The sequence below is a fragment of the Anomalospiza imberbis genome, chromosome 5, assembly GCF_031753505.1.
Source record: "Anomalospiza imberbis isolate Cuckoo-Finch-1a 21T00152 chromosome 5, ASM3175350v1, whole genome shotgun sequence".
NCBI lineage: Eukaryota > Metazoa > Chordata > Aves > Passeriformes > Viduidae > Anomalospiza > Anomalospiza imberbis.
Window position 1 is genome coordinate 69,621,018 of NC_089685.1, and position 22,010 is coordinate 69,643,027.

The 22,010-nt window shown below is 40.6% G+C and overlaps 1 protein-coding gene across 3 annotated transcripts; it reads left to right on the forward strand.

The window, feature by feature from the left end:
• Nucleotides 1-809: 809 nt before the first annotated feature.
• LOC137474867 (solute carrier organic anion transporter family member 1C1-like) lies at nt 810-20,065 on the forward strand. 3 transcript variants are annotated; one of them, XM_068191876.1, is made up of 15 exons: nt 810-969; nt 2,502-2,642; nt 3,860-4,001; nt 4,101-4,233; nt 5,107-5,234; nt 5,447-5,593; nt 7,806-7,904; nt 9,310-9,546; nt 10,678-10,842; nt 12,169-12,364; nt 14,771-14,936; nt 15,714-15,895; nt 17,265-17,329; nt 18,521-18,638; nt 19,372-20,065. In XM_068191876.1, the coding sequence occupies exons 2-15, from the start codon at nt 2,532-2,534 to the stop codon at nt 19,592-19,594; spliced, it is 2,112 nt and encodes a 703-aa protein (XP_068047977.1). In that variant the 5' UTR covers nt 810-969; nt 2,502-2,531; the 3' UTR covers nt 19,595-20,065. The 3 variants fall into 3 exon arrangements, with proteins under 3 accessions (XP_068047977.1, XP_068047978.1, XP_068047979.1); XM_068191877.1 differs by having other exon boundaries at nt 810-965; XM_068191878.1 differs by lacking the exon at nt 810-969 and having other exon boundaries at nt 2,518-2,642; nt 3,900-4,001.
• Nucleotides 20,066-22,010: the final 1,945 nt, after the last annotated feature.

The window sequence follows — 22,010 nt, forward strand, 5'->3', positions numbered from 1 at the left end:
GAAAAAAAAAAAAAAAAAAAAAGAAAAAAAAAAAAAAAAAAGAAAGAGTGAAGAAAACAAGTTGTTCCAGCCGGGAGAGGCTGGCACTGGTGGCAGGTAGGCTGCCAAAGCAGTGACAGCACCAGACCTGCCTTCTTCTGCACAGCTCCTGTGCCCTGACTGTGGGAAAGTTTTGCAATCACCGTAAGAAGGAAATCCAAGGTTTAAAAACCATGTGGTGAAGTGCTCCACTTCTGGGAGCAGGCAGCACTTTGGCTGTGACGCTGCGCTGGCTCCGAGCCTGGAGCCCGGAGCACGGGAGAGAAACAGCCTGACAGCGCTCTGACACAAAGTAAGTGCTCTCTCTGTCCCTCCCTTCCATTTGCTGCTTACTCCGCTTGTTTGCTCTGTTGTGAGCTGCCAGTGCAGCCTTTCTGCACATCTCGTTGTCACTAAACTTGAAAGACTTTATGTAAAGTGCAAAGGTACAATTCTGCAAATTCAATTTTTTTTTTTTTTTTTTTCCCCAAGGATAAGTGCTGTCGCTCCCGTCGGGAGCAGCGTATTTTATCCCTCCGTAGAAAAACTATCCATTACCCCTAATTCATAAATTAAATCTTTTATCAGTTTTGTTTCTTCATTTAATTTTAAATACCACTGGTGTCAATCATTCACTGGTTTGCCAAAGTTCAGATTCTCATAGAGTGGTTATGGAAAATGTAATTGCTTGATTAGGTGTAAGATAAGTGTTTCTACAATTTAACATTTTCTTTGAGTTTCAGGTAGATTATTAGTCTGGCACCATAAATAGAATTTTATATTTAAAATTTGATATATTGAAAAGAAAATCATGTCACCGATTTAGATACTATTTATTTACCAGAGTCAGATGGTTCACAAAGTTAATCATCAGCAAAATACAAATCAATAAAGAATGTATTTGCTTTAGAGAACTGTCTTTCAGCTCCTATCCTATAAAGACTGGGGTAAGTCTGACTTCACCATACTTTAATTATCTATAGCTTACTTTTAAAACTTTTTTTTTTTTTATTTAGAAGCTGCTGAAGATGGTTTAAGGAAGATTAGGTACCTTTAGAAATTTTATCTGTGGCTTTGTCTGAAATATACGTTTGCTTTTCACAGTCCCCTCCTACTGGAGTAGGATTTGGAACTGAAATTTACAAAAATCAAGTTAGAGTCCTTATGAGGCTTTATGTCTCTTTGTGAGACAGTAGTGCCTATTTTTATGAGCAATTTCTGGGGGATTGTTGGGTTTCGAAGTGCGTTGTCCTTTCGGGCATAGGTGGACATTTCCCAGGGAATCCAGGCAGCCCAGGGCACCTCGCCTGGGAGAGGTGAACTCCTCAGAGGATCCCGATGATGTTTGTGGGCTATCCTGGGACCCTGCCACATCCCCACAAGCCCGGTGTCAAAAATCTCCCACAACACTTAGGTGGGCTCCACTCATGGGTCAGTTGGCCTCAGGGGCCTGCAGGAGGGAAACCTGGAAAGTTCCCATGTGACTGAAACAGCGTGGCGTGTTTAAGATTCCAGTGTCTTGGGGGGGAAATGTTGTTTTTTTTTTTTTTCCTTGAAAAAAAAGGCCAATTTCTTGATATATATTTCTCTATATTCCTTGAATATACGTGCAAAGGTATATATAGGAGCTAACTGGTTGATTTTGGTACTATTGCACCAGTTTTCCAACAAACTTGTAATTTTTTTTTTTTTAAACTTATCATTCCAGATGTCCCAGTATTAGCTGCTTTCCCCTGATGAACTTAATCTACACCAGCCAACACAGCTAAGATGATTCCTTGAATCAGAGCCAACTTTTAAACTTAAAAATCAGTCTTATTAAAATATCTACATTTATCATCTGTCCTGTAGGAACTTGGGAAGGCTTGTGGGCTTACAGATAGTCATTATTTGTTTCTTTTAATCAGTGCTCTCTTTCCCCTTAATACATCTTTACCTACCATACTGCTCACCCTATTTTCTACCCTGTCATCATTTGTGGTCTGATTCTACGAAGATTTATCCAATAAATAATGTTACTCATCCAAATGCTGACAGAATGGTAGTGTTCACTAAGAAAATCCTCAGAAATATGATAGTAGAAGCCTACTGGATCATACCAAAGGTCCATTTATTCTGGAACAGTGATCAAAAATCAAGTGTGGTGAAGGTGTTTTTCTGACAAATTGTCCCAGCCTCCAGCTGCCTGGACACTTTCCTTTTCCACAGAGATTTCTAAAAATCTTCAGGGAGTTATCTATAACTTTTCCATCTGTCCAAGGAAGTCCTGGAGCCTTTTAGAAAGCAGATGTCACAAATCAGGTGCACCGGTCCTTAATTAGTTGCAGTAGTTACTTTGAGCACTCTTTAATGTCCCTCCCAAGAAAAGATGTCACTGTGCAGATATCTCAAGTAGTGTCTTGCCACTGAGTATGTCTGAAAAACATTGGAACATGCAATTATTATGCCAATAATAGTTAAACATAGCAATATTTTTCAAACAGGAAACATTTCAGACCTAGAGAAGGAAAACCATGGACAGACCAATGACTGCTGGCCAGCTTAAAGAGAAATCACTGTTCCAGGACAGTGATGGCAGTGCAGCTCCTGCCAAGACTGTGTGCCATAATTGTTCAAAGCTAAAGGTATGGAAGAGCCCTCACCACATGTTTTCTCTGGAATGCTGAATTGCCATTTGAAGCCCTATCAAAATTCAGTTAGTCATGTGTGGCACTGTTTGGTGCTGTATGTGGTGGGGAAAATGATCTGGGCTGCATCCATAGGGGGATGGGAGGGATTTGGGCAGCAGGGGAGGGAGGGGATTCTGCCCCTCTGCCCTGCTCTGCTGAAACTCCACCTGCAGTGCTGCCTCCTGGGGTCCCAGCACAACAAGGACATGGAGCTGCTGGAGCCAGCCCAGAGGAGGGACACAGAGGGATGGAGCAGCTCTGCTGTGAGGAACAGCTGGAGAATTGGGACTAGAGAAGAGAAGGCTCATACCCAAGGGGTGACCTCCCTGTGACCTTCAAATACCTGAAGGAGCCAGCAAGAACGATGAAGAGAGAATATTGACAAGGGCCTGGAGTGGCAGGACAAGGGGGAATGGCTTCAAACTGACAGAGAGTAGGTTTAGATTGGATATTAGGAAGAAATTCTTCTTTGTGAGGGTGGTGATGCCCTGGCTCAGGCTGCCCACGGAATCTGTGGATGTCCCATCCCTGGAAGTGTCCAAGGCCAGGTTGGATGGGACTCTGAGCAACCTGGTCTAGTGAAAGGTGTCTCTGCCCATGGCAAGGGGTGGGACAAGATGATCTCTAAGGTCCCTTCCAACCCAAACCATTCTTATTCTATGGTTGTGATTCCAAGCACACAGAAGTTAAATGTGCTCAGAAGTTTAAAAATGAGGTCATATTTTGCTAACAACTCATTTAGAGGCATGCTATAGTCACAGTGGCAGTTGCAGATATATATATATTTTTATTCATGTGTTTTAAAACAGGAGAAGGAGAGGTAATAAGATATAAGTACCAGATATAAGTATGTGAGATAAGTACCAGAAATAAGCAACATTATGCTGCAAGTTTTTCCTGAGGAAGGAAACAGCTGGACCAATACGTACTAGACAGTTAGAAGGTGCATACCATCAATGTCAATTTTCCTTCTCTTTGAAGTAGCAGAGGTTTTGAGGCCACCCTGAAAAAGAGAGTAAAATTTGTTTTAATGATAACAATAGGAAGATTCTCCTCACAGAGAATTAGAAAGCAAAGCATATGATTTTTGTGCTTCTTGAGTGGGTTGCTCAGGCATCCAGCCGTAAAGCAAAAAGTGTTACTTTGCAAACTCAATTATTTTCTCTCTTCAGATATTTCTTGGAGCTCTAGCTTTTTCCTTTTTTGCCAAAGGATTTTCTGGAAGCTACATGAAGAGCATGTCCAGTCAAATTGAAAGGAGATTTGAAATCTCATCATCGATTGTTGGCATTATTGATGGCAGCTTTGAGATAGGTATGTGTACTTCAAAAGTGGATAAGTGCTTCTCAGTAACTTTCACTCCCAAAAGAAACCTATTTTTTTGTGCTTGCTCTCTCTCTCCTGTTGATGCAGGTAACTTAATGGTGATGGTGTTGGTGAGCTACCTTGGACCAAGAGTTCACAGGCCAAAAATAATTGCTGTTGGGTGTCTCATCATGGCTGTAGGAGCTTTTTTGTCAGTGATGCCTCAGTTCCTGATGGGACGGTAAATATGGAGACTTTTCATGTTATGCACTAATGGAACTTAATAATACAAAGTGTTTTTTAAAGCATGCATCTGAGTTAAAAGCCTGGCAGTAGTAGTTTCTTCCAGCTATTCCAACAGGAAAATGGGTAGATTTTTTAATCTTGGCTCTCTGATTTCCTCTCTGAAAGCTTACCTCTTGCTGAAGGAGAGAGACTTCAGATTTCTACAGAACTTATTGCTAGAGGATAAAATGGGTTGAATTTTTCACCTGGGATGGATATATATAAAAATAGGTATATATATATATTTTTTTTTAAACGATGTTCCCTTTTTTATCTTTAAGTGAACTGTAATTAGATCTTGATGGAAAAGGTTTATTTCTCCATGGTGGCTACTCATGATAAGCACTTCAAAATGCTGAAGATTTTAATCTAAAGTTGGGGAAAATTAAATATCTAAATACCCCGTTCACATTTAAGCTATAACACATAATTGTCAGACACAGGTCATACCTTTCCAATCCCTTGGCAGGCCTGCATCTGGCACAAAGGTAAGAAAGAGCTGCCATTATGGAAAAACATCAGCCCTGCTGTGTGTAGACAGATGTGGGCGAACTCTGCTTCTGTCCTGCAGTCTAAAGAATGATCTCTGGAAGCAGATTTGTTGCTTTTTAGCTCAGGAAAATACTGGGGTTAGAATCATCAGAGCACTTGAAAATGGCGTGAAGAAGATGACACCCATTTTTTTTTGGCAAAGCACTGGGAATGGGCCTTCCCTCCACTTTGTGTGCGTGAGGCAGGAATGAGCACACATGAACACAGGGCTCAGACATGCTTCCTGCAAAGCAAGGTCCTTCACGTGTCAGTTGTATTTCACACAGTTGTTTTCCAGTTACAATTATGAAAGGATAACTGTTAGTGTGGACAACTCCTCCGCGAGTGTGTCAGCTTGCTCCCCAGGGGCTGAGGGCCCTCCAGCCACAGATGCTACAGAAACACTCAGCACAGTGATAAATGCTGGTAAGATAAAACTCTGATGCTGGATTCTCTTCTGCTTGTGCCTTTGGACACCCTTTTTTAGTGGAAAGCAGCAAAACCCCTGCTAGAAACTATGATATACATAAACCCACCCTATAATGATTGTTAATCCCCATATTTAATGTTATTTTACTGCTGCTGTAAAGCATTGACAGAGTTATGTTCACAGAAGTACAAATGTTTATGGCCTGCAGGATGTGAGAAAACAACACATTCCTATCTGTGGCTTTTTGTGTTGGTGGGGAACCTTCTACGTGGAATTGGGGAAGCACCAATTATGCCTCTGGGAGTTTCATATATTGATGATTTTTCTAAAGAAGAAAACTCAGCATTTTACATAGGTAATGTACAAATGAGCCATTTTTATGCTAGACATTCTGTTCTTTAACATTTCAATAGTCAAGCAAATACTCAACAAAAAAATGTATCCGGGTAACTTTGAGCTGTACAGAGACAAAAAAAAAAGAAAAACCCAAGCAGTGCCAAAGAGGTCTCATATTTATTTTCTAGGGATAACTCCAGGATGGTCTTTTTGCTTTCCCAGAGGAGCTTCTGTGATGAAAAGAAGCATAAACAAATACTCATTTCCCCAAAGTGCAAAGTTATATCTGTCTTATCTGGCATATCGACCTCAATACCACATCTTCAGAGAACCAAATCAATATTTCAGAGATAAGGGAATGTGAGGATCTGTAATGAAGTCACAATTAATTACAGCAACAGGAATGTGTTTCAGGAGCTCTTACCCGATGTTTTGTATTTCACATGCAGCACACTTCCTGATGAAAGCTTTTTAAAGTCACTCTTTGCTGAAGGAAAAACAACACCTTGCCAGGGTGTTGTAACAAATCCTTTCTAATTGGGGTTTTGATCTTGTTTTGACGGCACATAACCTATTGCCCAAGACAGAGAGGCTTACACCCAAGCTAATTAATTTGTTGGCAAACTGATCTGGTAGCGTGGGGTGTTTGTGCGGCCTGAAGTCAGTTTGGTGAAACTGAGCTGGTCAGAAAGACAGTAAGACACAGTTTCAGGAAGAGCTCAGCATGTAATGCTACATGGTAAGGCCATGGCCAATGTCTTCATTTGGGAATGAGGAAATCTGCAGGTTGAAGAAAATGGAAGTATTGTGGAGTTAGCTGTCAAAAACAAGCATTCCACTCAGCAGTTGTCCAAAATATTTGTAATCGCCTCTGAGCTTCTGATTAAAGGTATTTTTAAAAGTTTAGCTGAATTTTTATCTTGTCGGAATTTAATCTGGGAGAGATTGGGACAGGCTGGGGACTAGTAGGCAAATAAGATCAAAAAGATAAAGTAAGCATGGCGAATAGCATGGATTCAGCCAAAATGGAAATTTATTGACATCAGAGAAATATTTAGTTTACAGTTTATTAAAATATTTCATTTTTACATTCAGAATAGCAGTTTTCAGTCACTTATTCCATTTTGGTGGACTGAACCACTTTTTAAAAAAAAGTGAAAGTTGAAACAGTCTTTTCCACAGAACAGAACTTTCTTTTCTTGGCTAACTTTAATTCTTTTCTATATCTTATTTTTCATCATCTGGCTGAATCGATTTATAATCAGTGTTCTTGTAAAATACAAACAACAACAACAAAAAATTGTCCTATAATAAAAAATATCAGTCAAGCCTTGCTAATGAATTTTGAGCATTAATCTCATTGTTTTAACTTGAACAAGAAATCTCAGCTTTGTCTCTCCTTTTTCCCTTGTCCTTTAATATTTTGTTGAGTAAGAACACAAGTTATTTTGAGGCAGAGCCAGCATTTTCTTAATAGAATGAACTAAAATTATTTTGGTAGAGTTGTGGTGACAGCAATAATACTAGAGTTGCCATGGGAAGGAACAGAAAATTTAGCATATTTGTTAAGATTTAATAGTTTATTACAGAAGTTCTGGGTGATGAACTGAGCAGTCACTACATTCAGAAGAGAGTTTGCAAAACCAACTCTCTCTCAGGAGGAAAATCCCTGCAGTAGAACACAATAGGATTTACAGAGCACAGTGCTGGATGTGGGCAAGGACTTACAGGCGTTTGGTAAAGAATGCCTTCTTTTCTAATGGAATGAATCTTTCTGCAAATTCAAGGTGTCAGCTCTGCACTAGAATTCAGGAACCCAAATTACTGAGTTGTAGTTTGGTCCCGTTACCTGCTCACAATTAAATTTCAACAGAACAACACAAAGTGGCGAGGGAAGGTGAGAACCTATGCTTGAATTACTTAGAAGATATTTTATTTTATTTTTTGTTGATTACTAGTAGTGGTAACCAAAATCAAATCGTGCTTTATTTGCACATCAGGTCAGCAAAATGCAGTGTGGGTTTCTGGGTTTGTGGTAGCTTTCACAGCTTATTCATTTGCTCCTAGGGGCATCCCAGCTTCTGATCTCCACCACAGCTATGGTTAGGGCAGCTTGCACCTCAGGACATTCCCTAACGGCCTGCTTCTTCCTCTCTCATTTCCTTGCCCTCAGAGATGAAGGCTTGCCTTGTCCATGCAGGTTTTTTTGCTCAGTCTCCCTTCTCCTGCAGGCCTGGTGAGATCCTCGGGCATGTTTGGGCCAACGCTGGGCTTCCTGCTGGGCTCCTTCTGTGCCAGCCTCTGGGTTGACGTCGGCGTCGTGGACATCGGTGAGGCACCAGTGGACACCGCCGTGGGGTGGCACATCAAGCCAGAAGCTGTCTGGGTGTAGGAACCCCCACACCAAGAAGCACCTTCCCAGCTCACTGCCCCAAAAGCAGGGGTTCTCTGGAGAGCTTTTCCTGCTCAAAAAATGATGTTTTAAAATCAGGTGTTGTAGTGTGTAGTAAATTAGGTAACTCTGATGGGGAAGAAATGATGATGTCTGGTTCTAGATCAGAAGGCTGAAGGATAGCTTTATTAAAATTATACTATGTTACATTAATATACTATTTAAAGAGAGATTATCTTATTTTACATATATACTTTTTACTTATCTATTAATTAACTAACAAACTTGTGTCTGCCTGCTGAGAGTCTGAGACACAGTTGGATCCGATTGGTCATTGAACCCAAACAACCCTTACTAGAATTTAATCAAGCAATCACTTCAGGTAAACAATCTCCATACTAAATTCCACATGGGGAAAACAAAGGAGCAGAGATAAAGATTGTTTTCTCTTCTTCTCTCCGTGCTTCTCCTGAGGGACAGAATTATGTCTCTCTGTCCAGAGAATGTGAATGCCACAGTAGCGTGGTTGGAATAGCCCTTGAAAAACCCCCACTGTGGGTTTTTTTTTTTAATGCTTGCACACACACTTGTTACACCCTTGCTGTGCAGCTGGGAACAAATGATTGGTTGAATAAAAGGCCATGTTCCCACTTTGAGGGAACAGGGAAAGGCTCATGGACACTTTCAACACTTTGCAAAAAGTATGTTCTCTTAAAAAGCATGTAGCAAAGATTCATCTCAAAATTCATGTCGTTGTTCAAATCACTTTAAAGTCCGTAATCCCAGGGAAAAATTGAGGAAATTTGAGGAAAAACTGTAGAGTTTTGGTGATGGAGAAGGAGGGAAATTGAGAAAGGGAAGGGTGTTTTTTTTTTTTTTTTTTTTTGTGGTAAAGGGTCCTTTTGCTCATTCCCCCAGAGAGTATTGGAGGATTGTGGCGAGGAAATGCCACCATGGGCCTAAACGGACACATTTATTTTTGTCTGCATGGGACTGATTCCCTTCAGGGACGCGTCATTCACAACTTACCCAGAGCAGCTGTGGCTGCTCCATCCCTGGAAGTGTCCAAGGCCAGCCTGGATGGGGCTCTGAGCTACCTGGGCTAGTGGAAGGTGTCTCTGCCCAAGGCAGGGGCTTGGAACGAGATGATTTTAAAGATCCCTTCCAACACAAACTATTCTATGATTCTATAATTTGTTACAAGCTGCATTTGAATTCTTCACAGGGGACATAGATCACCTCTGTTCTGGCTTTTTAATCATATATATGAGGATATACAGTAATGTATAATAATTGCTCTGCATAATATTTACCCTATTTTCCCGTGTTTCCGTATTTTATAGATGCCATCAGCATAAATCCTAAGGACACTCGTTGGGTTGGTGCCTGGTGGCTTGGATTGCTTATCTGTGGAGCAGTCAACTTCATTGCTTCATTGCCTTTCTGGTTTTTGCCCTATTCCTTACCAAAAGAAGGAGAGAATGGAAACTTGAAGATTGGTCACTTGTCTGTTCAAGGAGATCCCTGTAAAATAGACCCCCCAGCTCAGCCACAGTTAAAGTTCTCAGAGGCAGTAAAAGGTGAAATATTACTGCTCAAATGTTTGCATATGAATTCTGTCTCATGGATGCATCGTGAGCAGAGCATGGACTCACACAACCTTCAGCAAAATGCACGTTTTTGCAGTGCAAACTATCAACAAAAATCTCTTTAATTTGTGCTATTATAATTACATGCTAAGGGCAAGTTTCAGTTCTCTCCTGACGTCAGACAGCTGGAAAAAACTTGTGCTCTTTCTCTGAGCACCAGAGAGCCTCACTTCGTAGTTGTGAGGTGATGTATTACAGCTACAACCCCGTGGTTATGAAGAGAGAGTGGGGAAAACATCCCATCCCTTGTTAATGATCAGTGCATAGTGGGCAGGCTTGGCAAGGAAACTGAGGCAAATGTTTGGGAAGGAAACATGGAGCTCATTATGGCTACCTTAGATGTTGGAGGGACTCCACCGGATTTGTAGCTCCTGTGTATGAGCTCAGGGACGCTGAATTCATCTCATATAGGAAACACCAGATCCAACCAGCTATTGCTTTTATTTTTATATTTTTATTATTAGACCCAAGGTGCTGTTTGTATATATGTGCACACCTACAGCAGACGTGTTTTGAACTCTCACCTTTTAGGCAGCTGTGCCAAGAGCCAGACTAGGGTCTAAATGCAGGTGTTTATGTTCACTTTATTTTAATGGATTTTAATATTCTAACCAAGGGTCCTAGAAATAATTCCAGCCTTTTTTGGGGCCAGGTGCTTCTCTTCTCTAAACATCACCCTCTTGTGGGGTTTTTGTGTGGTTGGCAATGGCTCCTGCTTTAGGAACCACAATTTACTCTTGGTGGAAGGTCCTGATGCTCTGTGCAGGCATTGAGAAGGTGTGTTGTGAGCCTGAGGAGCCCTGTGCCACACACAGGATAATCCAGGATCCCTGATTCCCAGCTCAGCACCCACTGTGCTGTTTGGCCCTGCTCCCCCAGTCAGGCACGTGCTGGCAACAAGAACTCCCGCCTGAGCAATCGTGTGTTGTGATAAGCACAGAATTATAACCTGCAACAAGGCAGCCAGCAATTAAACCAGAGTGAATTTCCCTGTCTAAGGGATGCCAAAGCAACTCTTCTCTGTGTTTAGCAGGGTGTACAGTACTTACCTCTCCATTGCAGATTTCTTGCCAGCACTCAGGAAGCTGTTTGGAAATCCAGTTTTTGTGGTGTTCATCTTCCTCACTATTCTGCAGTACAATTCCCTTGTTGGGATAATAACCTATGAGACAAAGTTTATGGAGCAGCAATTTAATGTATCCGTGGCAAAAGCCATCTTTCTAATTGGTAGGTACCCGACTTTTCAAATTCCAGTGTCAAAAAGGAAGCTTTTATTTGTTATTTTGCCTTCTGTTTTAGAAGGAGCTTATGTGAACTTTTTTTGGTTAAAAAGAAAGCATGTAGTGGTTTCCTACTTTTCTTACTGTACTTTGCAAATGGATGTTAATTTTCCTAGTGCTCCTAATTCAGTGAGTTAGAGGATTATTAAAACTGGGTGGAAGTTTTTTTCATAGTGAGATTTGGGCTGTGTCTGTTTTCATGAGTAAAAACCACACATCAGACATCACCTGCAACTAAGTAAAAACGAATAGAAAAGAAATTTTAAAATGTTTAATGAAATGTGTGATTTTTTTTTTCCTTTCAGAGTAACATATTGGTATAAATCTTCTTTCCTTTTGATTACAAATCCAAATTTTATAAGCTATAAGAAACCAAAATATAAGAGTTTGAGTAACTTCATTAATTTCAAAGCTGTTTTTCTATCTACCAGTTCCTTTAGAAATAAATACTTTGTAGTGTTCTACAAAAAAAGAATACTGAAATTATATTAATCTTACAGTGATTGATATGGTCTCATAATCTGGAAGGAAAATCAGGCTATGTGAGGTCATTGCAGAACTGATATTGCATTATTTTGACCTGAAGACACAATGCCTTAGTCAGCTACAAATGTGGGAAGAACTTTCTTTTTCCTATCTTTTTTTTTTTCTGAATGCTGAGAAAATTTTACAGAAATGACCAAGAAAACCAACCAACAGTAAAAACCAGAGAAAGGCAAGCCCCTGCCAATAACACCTTGTCAAACCTCTCTGTTCAGCAAGTATAAGTAAGGGCTGGTGATGGTGAAAAACTGAGCAGATTAAATCTAAATGCAAATCATCTCATTATTCACTCTCAGATCAAAATGGAATCCAGTGCAGAACCAGATGCAACTTCCTTTTACGTTCCATTCAGAGACTTTTTTGTAGCTTTCATAAGGTTTTATGTTTTATTTTATATGAAGTGAGTATGAGCTAAGACATTATCATTTACTCCAGTTTATAACAGGTTTTATCATATCTACATACAAACAGCAATATAGTAAAAATGAATATTTAGGGATTGAGCTTTCTAAAGTCATGATATGATTTGAAAAAGAAAATGGGGATGTGAAATTACTAGAAGGAATTACTAGATAAATGTGGAATTACTAGATAAATCTTAGAACCCCAAAGAATCAGCCCAAAAATATCAGGTATCTGATATTTTGAAAACACTAGAACCAGGAATTTATTCTAAAAGAACCAATGCAAGTGAGAGCAGTTGACACTTTTTCTTGCCCTCTATTTGCAGGTGTGATACTTCTACCTGTCACAATCCTGGGCATGTTTCTAGGAGGCTTCCTGATCAAGAGATTCAAGCTCCACGTAACTGAAATGGCCAAGTTTGCATGCATCACCTTTATAGTGGCATATCTGCTGAACCTCTTGTACTTCACGTGCGGCTGCGAGGTGCTGCAGGTGGCCGGTCTGACAGCGCCCTACTCTGGGTTTGTACCCCCTCCCTTTGGGGGGCTTGAGTCATTTGTCACCGCTGCTTCTCTGGGGGTGATGCACAGAAAATGATCCTAGGGCTCGGGGCAGAACTGTCAGTCTGATAACATACCTAAAGCTGGGATGGGGAAAATATTCCAATTTTATTTTCCAAATTTGTTTAAAATTTCTTTTAATTTTCTGGACATTTCTTTTTCCTAACTTCTCTGTTTCTGACAATATACCTATATATTCCGGCAAACTGCTAAAAAAAGATGGCATTTATTACAGGCAAATTAAATTTCTTTAATCTCTTTCAAAGCTTTGATTTAAGGTATTGTGGGAAATGTAGGACTCTAGTATAATTGACTAATAGGATCAAGTAGAAGTTGTTTACTGTTTACATTATTTATATTTTTATAGATTTTATAAACTTTTAAGTATATAATTTTTGATAGATGCTTTTGGTTTTTGTTTGGTGTTTTTTTTTTTTTATTTCCATTTCTTAGCATTTGTGATTGATTAGAGTTTAGGTGTTCCATAGTTTTTTGTTATTTAGTTCTTGTGATTTTGGTATTTGGTTTCTCAGCTTCTTCGTTCTTATTTTAGCTTAGTTTATGTTTTAGTGACTTTGATGAATTCCACAGTGCCCAGAGAAAATTCTGATGAGAACACCACTGAGGCCCAAGTTGTTCAGATACATTGCTACAGGGTGCTTGAGTCATTTGTCACAGCTGCTTCTTTGGGGTTGATGCACAGGAGAAAATCCTAGGTTTTGAGACAGAATTGTCAGTCTGATATCATACCTAAAGCTGGGGATGGGGAAAACAATTTTATTGTCTGAATTTATTTAAACTAGACATTTCTTTTTCCTAAATTCTCTATTTCTTTTCCCTAAATTCCCTGTTTCTGGCAATATATCTATATATTCCGGCAAGCTGCTGAAAAAAGATGACATTTATTGCAGCCAAATTAAATTTCTATATTCTCTTTCAAAGCTTTAATTTAAAGCTAGCCTTTTTTTCTGTTACATGGGGAGCAGGATGCAGAAGAAGTGTTGGAAATACCTTCCCCATAGGCACTGCCTCCATCACTAGATCAGTAGCTGTGAGCCCCCGTGGGGGATTGCCAGCCCCTGTGCTAGCTGGAGTTGCCTCTGAGCCATTTCTCACCTGGAAGGTGAAAGTGCTGCTGGACTGTGTGCTGCAGAGGTTCCCCCTCCCCTCCCAGCACCATGGGAGAGCCTTTTCCAGGCTCTAGCAGCCTGCCACAATTGCCTGCTGTAGAAATCTAGCCCGCTCTGGTCCAAATTTCAAGGGGTTTTAAAGGATTAAACTGGACCCAGCAGGACTTGCTGCATTTTTAGTTCAGACAGAACCTCAGCCCTGTGTTTTTTGAAACCGAGCCTATGCTCAGGGAAATATCTGAGTTGTCTTGGTGAACCTGATGTCCAGTTCAGCTTTGAGCTTAGTTTTTGCCATGAAAATATTTCAGGGGTTTGTGCAGTGGAGATAACCCTACATCTGATACCACAGAGAATTAAAAATAAGTATAAACAGCAAGAGAGCATATATTGAAACAGCATTTACAGTTTCTCCAAGAGAACTGAGTCTGGAGGATTTGGGCACATGCCAGGGTTGTTTCTGATTAAGTGACCCTTTTAGTGTTTTACCTATTTAACAATTTCTATTTTGAAGACAAGGAGCAGCCTAATGAGGGCTAAATCCCTCCGTTCTCTTCCCTTCCAAGAGACTTGGGGGAAATGTAGCCCACATAATATGTGCTTTTGGCTGAGGGAAGGAAGAAGGAGGAAGAAAAGGCAGGTTTTGAACATTTTTACCTTACATTTGACTTCACAGCAAGGATGATTTGTAGCTGGTGGGTTCCTAACACTTTCTGGAAACTGAGCACTGCTAACGTGTGCTCAGAGTGTCCTGATACAGTGACCTGGATCCAGTGAAAAAAATGTCAAGTGCTGTTTTGGTTTTATGTACTTTTTTTTTTACTCTTACACCCTACCTCTATCACCTGGATGTGGTATGATATCCATGATATCTGCTGCTGAAGTTTTTACTTGGGCCATGTCTCTGTGATAAGAGATTCTAGGTAAGATTTTCTTTTTCTCGGGGTGAGCTTTCAAAATGCAAAATTAATACCACATATTCCCACCCAGCCTTTTCATTTCCATGCCTTTTCAATGACACTCCACAGAATTGTTAATGCTTGATGAAAAATCCCAAGAGAACTTTGCTTTAGCTGAAATCCCCTTAGTGTCCATATGACAACTTCACAGTGCAGATATCTGTTCATTTTGATTACTTTACTTTCTCCACGTTTTCCCTGCCTACTCCCTAATATATTTTATTTTTTTTACTATAAAGTTCCACTAAATAATTCCTTAATTTCTTCCTGTTGTCCTCCAGAATGAAGCACCTTTCCTCCAGCAAGCACATCTACATGGCCAGCTGCAATGCTGAGTGCAGCTGCAAGGTGGACCAGTGGGACCCTGTCTGTGGGGATAATGGCATCACATACATGACAGCCTGCTTTGCAGGGTGTAAATCATCATCTGGGACAGGAAGGAATATGGTAAGGATCCAGGGGGATAGATGACTCTGCAATAGGACAAGGAGCAATGGTTTTAAGTTAAAAGAAGGCAGCTTTAGATTTGATATAGGGAAGACACTTTTATCAGCAGCAAAGCAAATAATCCTACCTGAGCAAGACTGATAAAAACACTATGTTTGCAGAAGAGTGTGCAAATGCTTCTATCTTCTGACAGAAGCAGAATTGTCTTCATTGACATTTCTTCATTTCAATACTGAAAAAGACAAGCAGCATTACCAGGCTTGTATTTAAACATCCCATCAATATTGTCTGGCTTCACTTCAGGGAAATTGGCCTTCAAAGCCATGTCTCCTGCTAACTTCAAAGCCCACTATCAATCCAAACGCTGTTTAAGCACATAATGACCTACACGCATGATGCATATTTGGTCCACACCTCTATTTTTTCTTGTTGCTGTTGTTACACATCTTCATGGGATACCTGAGCAGAATGGCTGCATAGCAGTTCACATCTGATTTTGGTAGCTTGGCCCCATGTTAAACACAGACAGAGCACCTTCTGTTCTAGCAGTGGCATGGCTGAAACTAGAACTCCAGTGGCTTTGTGTCTCTGGGGCAGCTCAGAGAGGCTGGAGCATATCAGTGACCTGGCCATCAGTCTGCAGAGATGAATCCAGAAGTGTTTTCAGCATCAGCAACAGCCTGGCTGGCAGGGGGAGTGAAAAATCTAGCTGATGAAATGATTGTTTATTGATGCTGAATTGTGAATAAATAAATTCTTCTCATCTTCTCCTTTCAGGTGTTTCACAATTGCAGCTGTGTGGAAGGACAAGGGCTCGGGCTTGGCAATTCCTCTGCAGTTTTGGGACAATGCCAAAGAGAAAGCTGTACCAAAGCCTTTCCCTATTTTTTAGCATTACAGACTGCATGTGCATTTATTTTAGCCTTAGGAGGCACTCCTACATACATGATTATGTTTAGGTGAAATACTTTACCTTACCTTGACCATAAAGCTTGGGGAAAGAGAAACAGAAAATGCTATCTACTGTTTCATTCCTGCTGTGAGGAATGGCATGTGGATCAAATTGTGCCCCTGAGGATTTATTTGCCTGTACTCTGAAATCTAGCTCTTTTCAGAGGCAGAGCAAAATATCTGTCCAGAAACTTAATTCTAATTTGATGCTGAGTAGATACTTTTGTGATGAAAGGAGGGGGGGCATTATACTGATCCTGAATGCTGGGTTTCAATTCCAGTGCTGGGGATGTTTTTACCAGAGCATTGGACTTGCAATAAGATGCAATGCTAAGCCATAGCCAATGCTGTTCACATTATTCAGAGATAAACAGGTACCTTTGTTAAGCCTTAAGCCACAATATCTTCTGTGCTGGGAGAAGTCTGAAACTCCCATTTTTTTGGTCAGCTGGTAGAAGCAGAATTATAGCAGGAATATTTTTTTTTTTACATTTTCCTTCCTTCACTTGGAAAGCAGCACCCCCATTTTACGCTCAGAAGAAAAGACAATGTTTTGTGCCTGTCATGTGGAAGTGTCTTTATCCTCCTGCTCATGGGTGAATCACAGTGCTCAGTGTACATGACCAAATAACTTGGCTAAGCTGCTGATTTCCAGCAGTATTTCTAAGAGCAGTGCACGCCTGGGTTATGGGCAAAGCTCACCTGGCTGGCCAGTTTTCAGAGCCCTAATTTGTGTGATGAGAAGCCTTTGATGGTGATGCTGAAGAGACAATGTACTGGTGTATAAACTCCAGTGCAGGGGGCAGGCTGGGCACAGCAAGGCTCCCTCCTGTGCCTCTGGGTTTTGTCAATTCTCCAGCTCACCTGATGGACACAGGCTGCTTTCCACTGGTAGGAATGAGGTGTTTTTTATAGCCAGGTCACTCACATTTGCTGTCTCTCTGTAAAATGCTGGAGGCAGAGGTGGGTTTCATCAGCAAGGACTGCCCACCCCTGTTCCCTCTGCTCATCACTGCACAGTGCAGCCCTCATAAAGCCAGGCTTGAGCTTAACTTATGGGCCTGAACTATCTTCTTTTGGTGGGTTCACTTTCATGTCCCTGAGCATCATCTCCCAAAAGTATTCGCAGCCTGTTTTCCTTTGGCTCAAGATGAGTTTCTGTAGATCCTTCCATTTATTTCAATGGGTGGGTGTTGTTCTGTGGAAGGAGACTCCTCATCTGAGCTTTAACGCTGGTGGATCTTTTCAGTCAGGGTTCCAGTGGGCTGTGCTGGGTAAGCCACAGAACTCCTGCAGTGGGGCATGTGCAGATGTTCTCAGCACGGCTGTAGATACATTTCTCTGTTCCTCAGCATGCTGGTTTTGTTTCCTTTCCAGATCTGTTTCGCCAGACCTGAAGTCCTTTGCTGTTGGAATAGAAACTTTGGGTGGTAGAGTATTAGGTAAGATTTCATTTCTTTGTGGTTTTCGAGTGGGTAGTCAAAGATGCCAAAGAGGTTGACCAAAGATAGCCCTTGCAGTGCCCTTGCTCCAGAGAAAAACAAAATAAATTTTCCAAAATTTCTCTTTGTAAGCAGACTATACATTTCAAAATGTTTGGAGGTGCTTACTACATATTTCCTGGTATTTACATATTATGATTACCTGGTATTTACATATTATTATCATTATGTATTTACATGTTATGATTATCTCTTCACATTTTTTCTCTACACTGAAAATAAATAAATGAGGCAAAGGAAGGAAATTTCATTTTACCGTTGAGCTTCTTTTTTTTTTTTAATTGTGGACACAGCTACACCCATTCTCCCTTTTGCTGACCATTATTCACTTAAAGCTCCCATTTACTTTGCCTATTATTTTGTTTCTTGAGTTTATCTGCAATAAACAGTAATTTAATTAATCAGACACATAGTCTGCCCTGCCTCAAACGAACCTTGCCTCATCTTCCCTTGTTTGCTGATTTTCTGCCTTGCAGAAAAGCCCAAGTAGTCATTTGGATCTCTTTTCCAATCTCCCTATTTTAGCTGAAGACTGCAGAGAATCAATCTTCAACTTTTGTGAGACAGTTAACTTCAGAAAATTGCACATGCTCCCTCACACTGATGATATTAAAACATTATTGTCTGTCTCAAAGTAATTCTTTCAGGACTACATAAATAGTACACTTATTACCCAGTTTCTGTGGAGCAAGTGCTTAATTTCATCCCTTTGCACTGCACTAAGCATCTTTTAATGGCACGACCTGAATGTATATACATCAATACACATAAATATTAATATGTCATGGCGTGTAATTCCACACCAGGGATTGCAAAAGAAATGTTGGTCATATTATTTCTTTAAACAAAGGAAGTTAAAATTCTAATAAAAATACCATTAAAGGGAATTGATGACATTTCCCTTGCTGGATATTATTAAGCTACAATCGTCCATCTTTTCAACTCCCTTTAAGTACCTGCATAAATATTTTCACCAATCTTGTCATCTCAAAGCTGGAACTGGATATTTAGTCCCATTCTATGCAGGCATAATTCAAAAACCTGGAGATTCACTTCCTCATTTCTCTACAGGCCATTAAGTGGTGAGCTCTCCATGTTTGAGAGATCATGCAATGAGAATTTTCGTTGCAGGAGGACTCCCAGCCCCTATTTATTTTGGTGCCTTGATAGACGAGACCTGCTTGAAATGGGGGACAAAAAGCTGTGGGGGATCAGGATCCTGCCGAGTGTACGACACAAAAGAATTCAGGTAATCCTCATTAGGGTTTGGGAATCTGGGCAGCAAGGACCAAGGTGGACTTCCTTCATGCCAACTGTCTGATTAGGGTTTAACAGCACCTCTGCTCCTTACTCTGACTAGACCTTAATAGGGAAATAAACCAAATAATTTTTATTCACTCTGACATCTAAAATTGCAGGGTGCTGCCTGAAGTCACGAGAATTAGTTCTTTTGTCTGCCCTGAATAATGAAATAAGTGCACTGAGTAACTCTGTGGCACTTTGGCTGAAAAACTCTGGAGTACGTGTAGCTTTGCAGATTCTCTCCCTCATCACTCATTTATTTGCTTCCTATTGTATAAGAAATCTCACATATTCCCCTTGGAGGGAGGACACAAATGGCTGGGGAACTGTGGCCAGGAGCTGAGTGTGCCAGTGAGGAGCTGGGGAACGACAGGGACAATAGGCAAAAAGGCCCAGCTGGTGCAGCTCCTCTTTTGGCAGCCCTAAAATAGAGTCTGCCAAATGGCAGCACACTCCAGACATTTCTGCTGGAACTCTAAGACCTGATTAGAGCCTGTCTGGGGCTAAATATCATGAGGTCACTTGCTTTCTGCCGGCTATTTCTTATTTTCAAATATGAAAAATACCTGGCTGAGAAGAAATGGTTTTGTCAAACTGCTCTTTATATCCTACTTGGTTCCATACTGAATCGGGAAGTTTTATTAATATAAATGTATTCTGTCCCTTTTTTTGTCCCCTAGGAATGTCTACCTTGGCCTCATTGCAGGACTACGGGCAGGATGCTGTCTCTTGTACATAGTGCTCTCTGCTTTAATTATGAAACGCTTCAAACCAGATGGCAAAGAGATGACAGAGAGTAAAATTGCAGAAAGATCAACCAGCAAAGAGCCAGATACTGCCAACAAAAGAGAAATTCTTCCTGGTTCAAGAACCTCAGAGGAGAGCGAGGAAACTTATATGTAAAAAAACCCCAACAAAACAAGGTCTTTTGTAACTTTGCAGGTGCTCCAGTTTTTCTGAGCACAGAAAGGGTCTAATTACAGACTTCAACTACTAGTTTACATTTTGGGAGTTCAAAATGTATCTTTGAATATTGGCTTCTTATTTGCTTTATGCTGTTTTCTTCCTTTCCTCATCTGAAACAACAATAAGGGGAAAAGGTGTTCAGAATTTTGGGGAACTCTCCCATCTTCTTGCTCTCAGTCCCTTTCTAGGCCAACAGTAGGACAAGCCAAAATTTTGCAAGTGTCATAAATTTGATTATGATTGAAAAATTAAGAAGAAGAAATCCACAATAAGCTGCTTTGACATTTTTCACTGACTTTATTTCAAGTCCTCTTGCTCTGTATTTAGCCCTACAGCTCTACGTGGGCAATCAAGTTTCACCTGGGCTTCTCTGATGGCCTTTCACGAGCGGAGCTCGTTGTTCCAGGCTTGGTCCCATGTGCCATGGCCAGGTGAGACCCCAGGGCTGTCAGTGGGCACCCTCAGAACTCAAGCTGCACTGCAGCTCTGGGGTTTGGCTTGCGAGTGTTCAACAGTCAAAGTGGAAAGGAAAGCAAATGAAGTGGTGTATTAATTTTTGCAGCACATCTCAGTAATGGGTTTGAGAAAGATTACTCTGAACTGATGCAATAAAGTGATAGGTGTTTCAGTTCCTTTGGTTTTTTTTTTTTTTTTTGGGGGGGGGGGTGGTTTTGTGGAGGGAAGGGAGGGCATTTTTTTATCCAAAGGACCACTATATTTGTACCACACATATATAAATTTCCTTCCTTGTTTAAGGAACCTTCAGGAAACCTTGAAATACAGTGCTGAATACTTGAAAATTCACAGCTTTCCACTGGCAGCCTTGTCCAGATTAAAGCTTTATTAAAGGAAGGTCACAACAGTTATTAAAAGGGGAAAGAAATCTCTAAAAAATATTATTAGTGTGATATTTTGTTGACAGCTCTCAGGAAGTACCTTTGCAATAGGATGAAACCTACTTAGTAAGATCACTGTAGATTTTGTCTCCATCACCACAGTGGTTTTATGGTGATGCTGACAATTTTGCTTTATTTTCTTCTCCCTGCGGTGCTGTGCAGAAACCTAAAACTAGGGAACAAAATTTCTTTCCTAATTTTAAACTTCCTTAGGATATGGAATAGAGACAATAAAGATGTAAAGAAAATCTACCACACTTTATCTGGGAAAGTAGCAGATCAGAGGGCTAAAGAGAGGGATTCTCTGTATTAAATGATTTTCTGACCTTTCTTCTACCACCTGCCCCAGATGGGATGGGGAAAGGGTTGGTATGATACTCACTGAGAGGAAGTTCCTCACATCCTGGCCTTTGGGGATGGATTTGATTGTATTTTATTGCTTAAAGACAATGACCAGCGCATGTAGACATTGTTTTTTTATATTCACAGCTCTGATTGTAAACTGCCAGCAGATCTGGGCAAGGTGTGTCTGCTATAAGAGATGAAATGAAAGGCACTCTATTACAGAAGATATCAGTAATGCATCTAGGACTGGAAATTATTAAAGAAAAATCTAAGTCCCAGAAACCTCAGGAACTGTGCACAGAGAAAATAACGGTGTGTCATTCCCCTTCTGTAAGCAGTATTTTAGCATTGAATAAATGCCCTGGCAGCTCTAGAAACACTCCTGATCTACGCCAGACACAGAGTCAGTCAGGTGACTCATACTAACATCATTTCCCTTTTGCTTCTGTTGTCTGGGTGTTTATTTCTGTACACTGTTTTTTGGGTTTTTTTTTTGTTTGTTTGTTTTTAATATTATAGGGTGTTTTTTTGATGGGAGCATCTTGATTTTCCCAGGGGCTAATGTTTTATCAAAGGTGCTTTGATAATTGATGTCAGACTGGAAATGAGATTCTGGTCAGATCTGATGATTCATGCCCAGGTATTTACCCTAGATGAAACTTAGTAAAGCGAGGTTTTTCAGACAAATAAGAATTAGCATCACTCTTCATAGCAGTCCTGAACTGATAATAGCACAAGCCCTGCCACAGGTAGGAAGTTTAAATGAGCCTCTCACTCGGTGTTCTGACAACTCCAAGGCTGTCTCACTTCCCTGTGTTTCCCTGGCTTTTGAGTGCAAATCTAGCACTCTCCTGTGAGCAGAAGGTAGAAATTTCTTCAAGGGAACAGCTCACACTTCAACAACCAGACACAGAGTCAGAATGTTTTGCACAGAACGTGCGAAAAATTGAATAGGTGGCCAACCAAGTGGCATTTTTCCAAAAGTTTATCTCCTTGCTTCTCACAACAGAGAAGTAGTAAAGACACTCTCCCTTCTAATTCCTCCTGCTCCAAAGGCAAGGCTTCACCAGGCTGAGAGGCAGAGGGAGCTTTGATTGCAAAATCACACCACT

What these genes read in the sequence shown, in the direction of transcription:
- LOC137474867 (XM_068191876.1), top strand. Translation starts at nt 2,532, where the DNA reads ATGGACAGACCAATGACTGCTGGCCAGCTTAAAGAGAAATCACTGTTC. An exon ending in CCTCAGTTCCTGATGGGACG is followed by an intron (nt 4,234 to 5,106) that starts GTAAATATGGAG and finishes GTTGTTTTCCAG; the next exon opens with TTACAATTATGAAAGGATAA. An exon ending in GTTCTCAGAGGCAGTAAAAG is followed by an intron (nt 9,547 to 10,677) that starts GTGAAATATTAC and finishes TCTCCATTGCAG; the next exon opens with ATTTCTTGCCAGCACTCAGG.